The sequence below is a fragment of the Xenopus tropicalis genome, chromosome 6 (genome assembly GCF_000004195.4).
Source record: "Xenopus tropicalis strain Nigerian chromosome 6, UCB_Xtro_10.0, whole genome shotgun sequence".
Lineage (NCBI taxonomy): Eukaryota > Metazoa > Chordata > Amphibia > Anura > Pipidae > Xenopus > Xenopus tropicalis.
This window is the reverse complement of record NC_030682.2, coordinates 5,864,715-5,874,903: the sequence shown is the minus strand read 5'-3', so window position 1 is coordinate 5,874,903 and position 10,189 is coordinate 5,864,715. Positions and strand designations below refer to the sequence as shown.

Here is a 10,189-nt window from a genome sequence, read left to right as displayed (position 1 = left end):
TTTGGATGACTTGTAATCACACTTTTTCACCACAAGATGTCGCTACCTTTCTTTACACTTTGTAGGGGGCTGAACCGACTTAACTGCTGTCACCCACTAGATGTCACCCTTTTCTCTTGCCATTCTGCAGCAGCAAACTGTCTTTGTTATCAAAATAGATGTCACCCAATTCCTTCGCACTCGAGCGCCACAAGTAGAGATTAACAATATTCCAGTCTTCATTACCGCTAATCACTTGAGGCCGAATGTATAGACTTATACTGAGGGTGCCAGGTGTTCTGCAGGGGCTGGGCCTGTGTGTTATTTGCCCAATAGATGTCACTAGATCACTGAGAAGGGATAATGTGTTGCAGTTATATGTTTGTGCCACTAGATGGCACCAGTTTACACCTTATTGTACTAAGGCTTGAATTATAAAACTGTTCCCTGAAGTTCTACAATTTTGCCACAAGGTGTCAGTATAACACTGTTAAATGGAGCAATTGTGTAAAATGTTGCAGTCCCAGGAATGTACCTGTAGGTGGCAGCTCAGGGTCTGTTTCTATAACTCCCCCCTGCGCCCATGGTTGTTGCTAGTTTACCCCTCGCACCATAGAGTTGGGGAAAGGGTCTGCATGTTGGGGTTTCCCCTCCCAGTGTGTTTGCAGCACCTAGGACTTCTGGGGCAGGCACATACCAAGAAGGGAACAGATAATTTGTTCTTTTTTTTTATTTCATTTATTCTTGACCTTAATTTTTGTTTCCCCCCAGTGAAGCTGATTGGATGAGATACCTTATATATTATGGTCACCTTGTATTCGGATGACTTGTAATCACACTTTTCCACCACAAGATGTCGCTACTTTTCTTTACACTTTCTAGGGGGCTGAACTGACTTACCTGCTGTCACCCACTAGATGTCACCCTTTTCTCTTGCCATTCTGCAGCAGCAAACTGTCTTTATGATCAAAATAGCTGTCACCCAATTCCTTCGCACTCGAGCGCCACAAGTAGAGATTAACAATTTTCCAAAGTCTTCATTACCGCTAATCACTTGAGGCCGGATGTATAGACTTATACTGGGGGTGCCAGCTGGAGATTTTATTTCATGCTCTCCTCACCTCCTGTATCGGTTACTGATTGCTTTATATGTTACTCTGTATGTCCAATGTATGTAACCCACTTATTGTACAGCGCTGCGGGATATGTTGGCGCTTTATAAATAAATGTTAATAATAATAATGGTCATTAAGTAATTGTTCTGCAGGGGCTGCGCCTGTGTGTTATTTGCCCAATAGATGTCACTAGATCACTGAGAAGGGATAATGTGTTGCAGTTATATGTTTGTGCCACTAGATGGCAGCAGTTTACAACTTATCGCACTAAAGCTTAAATGATAAAAATGTTCCCTGAAGTTGTACAATTTTGCCACAAGGTGTCAGTATAACACTGTCAAATAAAGCAATTGTGTAAAATGTTGCAGTCCCAGGAATGTGCCTGTAGGTGGCAGCTTAGGGTCTGTTTCTATAACTCCCCGCTGCTCCCATGGTTGTTGCCAGTTTACCCCTCGCACCATAGAGTTGGGGAAAGGGTCTGCATGTTGGGGTTTCCCCTCCCAGTGTGGGTGCAGCACCCAGGACTTCTGTTCCAGGCACATACCAAGAAGGGAACAGAGAATTTGTTCTTTTTTTTATTTTATTTCATTTATTCTTGTCCTTATTTTTTGTTTCCCTCTAGTGAAGCTGATTGGATGAGATACCTTATACATTATGGTCACCTTGTATTCTGATGACTTGTAATCACACTTTTCCACCACAAGATGTCACTACTTTTCTTTACACTTTGTAGGGGCCTGAACTTGGACCGGATGTATAGACTTATACTGGGGGTGCCAGCTGGAGATTTTATTTCATGCTCTCTTCCCCTCCTGTATCGGTTATTGATTGCTTTATATGTTACTGTGTATGTCCAATGTATGGAACCCACTTATTGTACAGCGCTGCGGGATATGTTGGCGCTTTATAAATAAATGTTAATAATAATAGTCATTAAGTAATTGTTCTGCAGGGGACGCGGCCTGTGTGTTATTTGCCCAATAGATGTCACTAGATCACTGAGAAGGGATAATGTGTTGCAGTTATATGTTTGTGCCACTAGATGGCACCAGTTTACAACTTATTGTACTAAGGCTTAAATGATAAAAGTGTTCCCTGAAGTTCTACAATTTTGCCACAAGGTGTCAGTATAACACTGTTAAATGAAGCAATTGTGTAAAATGTTGCAGTCCCAGGAATGTGCCTGTAGGTGGCAGCTCAGGGTCTGTTTCTATAACTCCCCCCTGTGCCCATGGTTGTTGCCAGTTTACCCCTCACACCATAGAGTTGGGGAAAGGGTCTGCATGTTTTGCTGTAGCAGAACTTCATCCTCTCCCCCTCAACAGCTTGTGCCAGTGGGCCGGCCCAAAGGGAACACAAGAGGAAGCGCATTGCAGGGTTATACCACATCAGTAACGGGGGGGGGGGGGGGGACGACTTAAATCTGCATGAAATAGGGGGCGCATGTCAGCCTATGTATTGGGGTGCCAGTACATTCTCGGAGCAGATCACTGAGCCCCAAAATGAGTTGGACCTAGGGGTTCTGGGGAAAATTGAACAACTGAAAAATAAAATTACCCCCCGAAAATAAAGACTCAATGATATCCAGAATGTTTTATAAAATATTGTATTTTTTTCTGAATCTTTTCATTTCTAGAGTCAGTCACCATAGCAACCAGAATGGAGATTTAGCATTGTTGTTTATTGGTATTTAAACAAATGCCCGGTTGCTAGGGAACCTTTAGCCCCAAACAACCAGGCAGCAGTTCAGCCTTTCCTCCCTCCGGATATTGTTAAACTACAATTCCCAGCATCCTGTGACAGCTATAGGCATGTCTGTCATGTGACCAAGGCCGCGGCCTGAAGGTGCTGCTGGGTAGCATTTAACATGCAGATGGCAGGAAGCAAACGGACAGACAGACAGACAGACGGACAGACACATTTATTGATTATTAATTTAGAAACTTCACATACAGAAACCCCACCCACCTGGCGCCCCCCCCTCCCCCCCCACACACACTTCCCCTTTATATTTATGCAGGGCAAAGCATTATGGGTACAGGACAAGACAGATTCTTCCATTTGGCTGTTACAGTCTATAGGGGTTATGCAGAAACAGTCTTGTAACCAATAGCAACCAATAAGGAGTTACCTTTTGCTGGTGGGGTGACATAGAATAATGGCCAGCTGGTTGCTATGGGTTCCAAGACCCCCCATAATGCTGGAAATTGTGTGGCGGTTACAGCAATGGAGGCTCTGGCTCCTGTGGCCCTTCTGGGCTTCCCTAGTTCTTCTCAAACACCTTGTGCTCGGGTTTGGCCCGGTGGAACCATTCGGACCAGGAGCCGTCGTAGACAGCAGTGTTCTCTTTGCCCAGGATGAACGAAGCCAGGGCCACGTGGCAAGCTGTGACCCCTCGGCGGCAAGTGGCAGCCATTGGCTTATTCAGGTCCAGCCCCTTCTCCTGGAACAGACGCCGGATCTCTTCGGGCGATTTCTCGTACCCCTCCTTCGTTAGGAAAGTGGAGAAGGGAAGGTTGACAGCGCCGGGGATGTGCCCGGGTTCAATGCCTGGAAGAGACGAGACCCAAACAGGACTCAGGGCAGAGACTACAGACTCCTGTACAGAGTGAGGCACGAACGGGTTATTTAAAGGGGACATGTGCAAAAAACATGGTGGTGTGGGCACCCACCATCACCCACCCTGGTCTCTTGGGCACCCAGTCCCGCTCTACTCTGCACCCACATACCCCGCCCTATGGCTCCCCGGGGCCCATTCTTATAATGATAATCTATTACAATAAATCGTTTCGGCTGTGCAGTGTAATGGCCGACGTGGCCAAACAGAGCAACATATAAACAACCCCCTCTGCCCTCGGGGTATTATCTGCCCTCACACACTCACAGGCTGGACCATTAAAGGGGCAGTTCAGCTTGAATTTAACCTTCTAGTAGGATGTCGATGAGGATTTTTTTTATTTTTTGTGGGTTTTCCAGTTTGGAATTTTAGCAGCAGTCTGGTTGCTAGGGTCTTGTTTACCTTAGGAACCAGGCAGTGGTGTGAATGAGAGACAGGAATATGGGAAGGGCTAAATAGGAAGAGACACAATAAATAGTAACAATAATAATACGTTTGTGAGCGCACGGAGCAATCGTTTGTGGCTGCCGGGGTCAGTGACCCTCATTTGAAAGCTGGAAAAATATAGAAGTAGGAGGCAAATCATTTTAAAAAATATATAAAATAAACAATGAAGACCAATTCCAAAGTTGCTAGGAATAGAATATTCTAACCTAACTGGCACCTAGAGAGCAGATACCCACAGCTGGCAGCTAGAGAGCAGATACCCACAGCTGGCAGCTAGAGAGCAGATTCCCACAGCCGGCGCCTAGACAGCTGGCAGCTAGAGAGCAGATACACACAGCTGGCACCTAGAGAGCAAATACCCACAGCTGGCAGCTAGAGAGCAGATACCCACAGCTGGCACCTAGACAACAGAGACCCACAGCTGGCACCTAGAGAGCAGATACCCACAGCTGGCACCTAGAGAGCAGATACCCACAGCTGGCACCTAGAGAACAGAGACCCACAGCTGGCACCTAGACAACAGAGACCCACAGCTGGCAGCTAAAGAGCAGATACCCACAGCCGGCACCTAGAGAGCAGAGACCCACAGCCGGCACCTAGACAACAGAGACCAACAGCTGGCACCTAGAGAGCAGATACCCACAGCTGGCACCTAGAGAGCAGATACCCACAGCTGGCACCTAGAGAGCAGAGACCCACAGCCGGCACCTAGAGAGCACATACCCTCAGCCGGCACCTAGAGAGCAGATACCCACAGCTGGCACCTAGAGAGCAGATACCCACAGCTGGCACCTAGAGAGCAGAGACCCACAGCTGGCACCTAGTGAGCAGATACCCACAGCTGGCACCTAGAGAGCAGAGACCCACAGCCGGCACCTAGAGAGCAGAGACCCACAGCTGGCAGCTAGGGAGCAGATACCCACAGCTGGCACCTAGAGAGCAGATACCCACAGCCGGCACCTAGAGAGCAGATACCCACAGCTGGCACCTAGAGAGCAGATACCCACAGCCGGCACCTAGAGAGCAGAGACCCACAGCCGTCACCTAGAGAGCAGAGACCCACAGCCGGCACCTAGGGAGCAGATACCCACAGCTGGCACCTATAGACATGTATGGTACATATAAATGTTATTGTACTGGCCACAATTACCACCTCTCTCCTTAAAGAAGGACAATTCCTATTGGTTGCTATGGGTTACTGCACCTGGTTTGTGAATTCTCTCTCTCTACACTGCATCACGGCCCCCCTTCCCATCTCACCTTCCCCAGGCTTTGGCTCCGGACCCCTGAACCTCGCGGGTGACCGGGCATCGACCAGCTGGAAGCGCTTGCTGCTGATATTATCCCGAACGTCTTCGAATCTGTGCAGCAGAGAGGGGTCCAGCTTTGCCCGGAAGGTCTCGGCTCCAAACTGCGGGTTCTCCGATGTTACAGGAAGCCCCTGTTTCAGCCAGTTCCGAAGCCCACCGTCCAAAACTGAGACGTTCCTGTGCCCAAATACCCGAAACATCCACCAGACCCGGGGGGCAGACAGTATGCCCATCTTATCGGTATCATAAACCACAACGTGGCTGTTATTAGTGATGCCAAGGCGGCCAACGTACTCGGCAAAATGTCTCTCACTGGGCAACATCATCTCATAGGGTGAAGCCTGATCTTTGCACTGGTCCAGGTCAAAAAATCTTGCGTGGGGGATATGTCTCTCTGAGAACTGCTTGCCGGCATCCTTGTCATACGTGGCATCCAGGACCCTCAGGGTGGGCCGGGACTTTAGGGCTCCCGAAAGCCAACTGGCAGAGACAAGAGCCCGGCAGAAGACTTGCTTTTCCATGATTGGTGCAACCCAGCCAGCCCGGCCATGTTTATATTCAGCTTTATGGCGGGCAGGGGGCGGGGACATGGGAGTTGCAAATGTTATAGATTTATGGAAAGTTCCCTTGGATCTTATCCAGAATTTCATGTTAATGATTTTCCTGTTTGTATCTCGGCTGAGATAATCGGGGTGTTAATTGGGAGGACGATAAAGGGAGGACGGAGCAACCTTTCACCTGATCCAAGATATTGATTGGTGGGTTAAATGAGATGTAAAGAGTAAAAGTGCAATAAATGTAAGTGCAACGCCCTGGGCTTCTCTATGTATCTAAAGAACTTTGCCAGAACCTCACTTGGTTCTGTTCATTCCCATCCCCTGCCCTTTATTACTGTGTATGTGGAATCAGCTCCGATCCATTCTCTCAGCAAAGTCCCACCGGCCTGTTGGATCCAGGGAAACCTTATGGGTCCATATTCCCAACGGCGCTGGGGAGAGAAGAAGATCAATGGCTGTTAGACATGGCGGGTCACTACAAGGCTAACGTTAACTGGTGTGGGCTGGGCTTTGGGCAAATTGGGTTGGGTTGGGGAGAACGTTGGTAGGAACTCTTTGGCCAAGCACCCTGATTGTACCCCACTCCATGTACAGTGGGGAGCAGAATTTGGTTATACAGGACCCATATCCCATCATTCCCAGCTTCTCTCATGTGTCCAATGAAACTGGCAACATCACAATCTTAGTAACGGAAGTGGCAGGTAAAGTGGCAGTAAATATTGTGCCCTCGTTCTTCATTATTCTCTCAAACATTGGTTTTGGGGCTCTACCAACTCCTACGCGCTCTCCCCTGGATTTCCTCTCTGATCCGCTCTTACCTTTACTCTCTCCGTTATCTACACAGAAATGATTGGTTCAGCCATATCCTGAGTTTTGAGCAAAAAACACAATGTTCCCAGTTGCACTTACCCAAGGAAAATAAACCTGGGGTTCCTTAGACATTTGGCGACGTAGAATAGGAAGGGGGGAGCACAAACATAAAGATTTTGGCTGGGGAGCTTCACCCAATTATTCTTCCATCCACAGAACTCAATGGTTCAGGGGGCGCTCCCACCCTTCATCAGGACAACAACACAGTGAGAAGGGCTGTGATTGGCAGGGTATACACAAGTGTTCACAAACAGCAGGGTGACAATCACAAATACCCCATGGGGCAAAGCATTAATAGCCCATCTCCAAAGTCCCATATAAATGTCCAGAAACCAAATGTCTGACCTGTAAAAGCATCATTGGCCCCCAAAGAGTCACTTCTGTGTATCCCCGACACTCAATAAAGTGTATATAATAAACCAGGGGTAACAATAGAGGAAGCAGAAACTACCATCATGGGGGGCACAAACTGCGGGGTCCGCTTCCTATATTATTGCATGGCCCCCTTCCTTCTACCTACTCCCTCGCACCCCCTGCCCTGCTCCCATATACATTCCCACTCCCTGTCTTACATAGGAGAGGGGGCAGGGAGCTATACGCGGACAGACCAGGGGACGAGGGAGCAGGGTCCAACTGGGGGGTGAAGGGCCCACCGGGGCTCCTGCCCCAGGGGCCCTGCAGGTGCCCCCACTGGCCGCATCCCCTAAACCCCCCAGGGGCCCCCCTAACCCCCCTTGCAGGACCCCCCACCCAACGTCCTCCCCGAGTGCGCATAAATTGAACACATCAGGGCAGGAGCGGTCGGGCAGGGGGAGCGCAAGGGTCAGGTCTGGGGCCCCACTAGAGCTGGGGCCCATTGGGACTTTTCCCGGTGTCCTGGCGGCCCAGTCCGACCCTGCGAGGGAGTGTGGTTGGAGGGAAGGGGGCCAGGGACTGGTTTGCTACGCTGTGTCGGACCCCCCCAAAGATTATTTTGCAGGGGGGCCCAGCCCAGAGTAGTTGCACCACTCAATAAAACAAATGGATGTTACATATTTATAGGGAGAAAACAAATGCACCAACATCCCAATAAAGTAAAAGTGGAACTTACGCACCAGCGGGGGCAGTTACCTTTATCTCTGTTACCCCCCCCCCCGACTGGCACGGTGTTATCTGTGAAAAATAGATTATATCATTATACGGCGCCCACAAATAGCCAGTCAGATTCCAGCTTTCTATTTAACCCTTTAGGGAACAATGTTGCACGTTTCCCACCCAGGAAGCCCCCGAGCATCACAGGTTTTTTCTTACTCCCAGTTCCATCGATAAAAGAAACCCGTTCCGCCAGTTGCCATCTAATTTGCCCCACAGGGTGTTTTTGCTCAGGGAAATGTTTCCCTTTTTATATTTACTCTCTTCTTTCTCCTTCTCTTGTATTTGTTTTCCTTCCTCGGGTTTATAATTTTGGATAAGTGGTTGCCACACAGCGATGTAACTACACCGGGCTGGGCCCCCCTGCAAAAAATCATTGGGGGGGTCCGACACAGAGAAGCAAATAATACCAGCCCCTGGCCCTTCCTTCTAACCACGCCCTCTCCCCCCCCCGGCCCACCCACATATAGCTCCCTGCCCCTCTCCTATCTAAGAGTGAGAGTGGGAATTTATATGGGAGCAGGACGAAGGGTGTACTTTACAGGTCAGACATTTGGATTCTGGACATTTATATGGGACTTTTGAAATGGATTGTCACCCTGCTGTTTGTGAACACTTGTGTATACACTGCCCCCCCTAACCCCCCCAACCAGTCGGCCCCCCACCCGACTGCCAATCACAGCCCTTCTTATTAGAGGTGGGGCTACACAGGGTCAGACTGGGGGGTGCAGGGCCCCCCAAGGCTCCTGCCCCAGGGGCCCTGCAGGTGCCATTGCCGGCCGCGTCCCCTAACCCCCCTCCTGCAGGGGCCCTCCTAACCCCCCGCAGGGTCCCCCACCCGACTGCCAATCACAGCCCTTCTAATTAGAGGCGGGCCTACACAGGGTTGGACAGGGAGGTGCAGGGCCCACCGGGGCTCCCGCCCCAGGGGTCCTGCAGGTGCCGATGCCCTAACCCCCCCCTGCAGGGGCCCCCCTAACACCCCCGCAGGGCCCCCCACACATTCCATGTGATTCTTGCACTATATAATAACTAGATATATGATTGGCTGAAAGACCACCAAGAACTAATGGTCTCAGCAGTTGAATGAGAGAATGTAAGTAATGTAAGGGGAGCAGATACCTTGTCTGGGTGCATTAAATGGACTCCAATCCCATCATCCTCGGCGACTGAGCTCTTCCAATAACTCCTCACAGCTCCATTAGAGACTCCCGTGCAGTTATTTATATATATATATGAGCATCGGAGGGCTGGAAACCATCCAATGCCATTTCTTGGCACCATCAGTATCATTGTGTAACCCAGGCACACAGAGACACCAAACACATTCAGCATTTATGGGAATATCTGATTACACAAATAAAGCCAATTACCCATGTTTTGGTTCATGGAGGGGTGTGAATTCCTCCCAATCTGAGTCCGTAGGCGTGCCCTTGTGCAATGGCAACTCGATTGAGAAATCAAACCAACGTAATTGCCTTGGGTACAGCTTGTCCCACGTGACTTCCGTCCCTGGTATCTTCCATAGAATCGCTGTCAATGATCAATCTTTATTAGTCAAGGCCAAAAGGTTTTCCTAGTTGAGTAATTGCCATTGGCAGTTGGTTTATCCCATTATCTTGGGCTGTTGTTGATGTTCCTCCCCATTCTTCTTCTATGATTAATATTATGGTTTAAAAAGTCACCAGTCCGACTGGAGACTGTTTAGATTTATCTATTAAACTCTACATTCTGAGAGGACAATATATTGCTAGTGAAACAGACCCCCCAGGACTGTACATAACGGGGGGCACATGTACATGTAGATACACTTCTCACTTGCTCCAGGTAGGGTGCCAATCAGATACACAGAAGAAGGTAAAGCAATGTCAGACTGGGGTGTCAGGGGCCCAACTGGAACTGCCACCTGGGGGCTCCCCACCCCAGTCCCAAGCTCCTGCAGGCCTCCTAGCAACTAGGGATATAACCTGAAGATCCCTTGTCCAAAAACTCTTAGGGCAAACATTCATTCTTTTGGCCTATTGTCCATCTAGACCAGTGGTTCTCAACCTTCCCCCAAAGAGGTCCCGACCCACAGGTTGAGAACCGCTGGTCTAGACCTAATTTCACATCTTACTCTAGTTTCACCATCTTGTCCTACACTCTTCTTCTTGGCCTACTCTG

At 49.2% G+C, this 10,189-nt stretch overlaps 1 protein-coding gene across 1 annotated transcript; it reads right to left on the bottom strand.

Moving 5' to 3' along the window:
• Window positions 1–2,684: 2,684 nt before the first annotated feature.
• LOC100492858 (thiosulfate sulfurtransferase) lies at window positions 2,685–9,295 on the bottom strand. The gene is made up of 3 exons (XM_002942118.4): window positions 9,149–9,295; window positions 5,419–6,456; window positions 2,685–3,644 (listed from the first exon to the last, which is right to left on the bottom strand). Exons 2-3 carry the CDS (start codon window positions 6,116–6,118, stop codon window positions 3,358–3,360), a joined length of 987 nt encoding a protein of 328 aa, XP_002942164.2. The 5' UTR covers window positions 6,119–6,456; window positions 9,149–9,295; the 3' UTR covers window positions 2,685–3,357.
• Window positions 9,296–10,189: the final 894 nt, after the last annotated feature.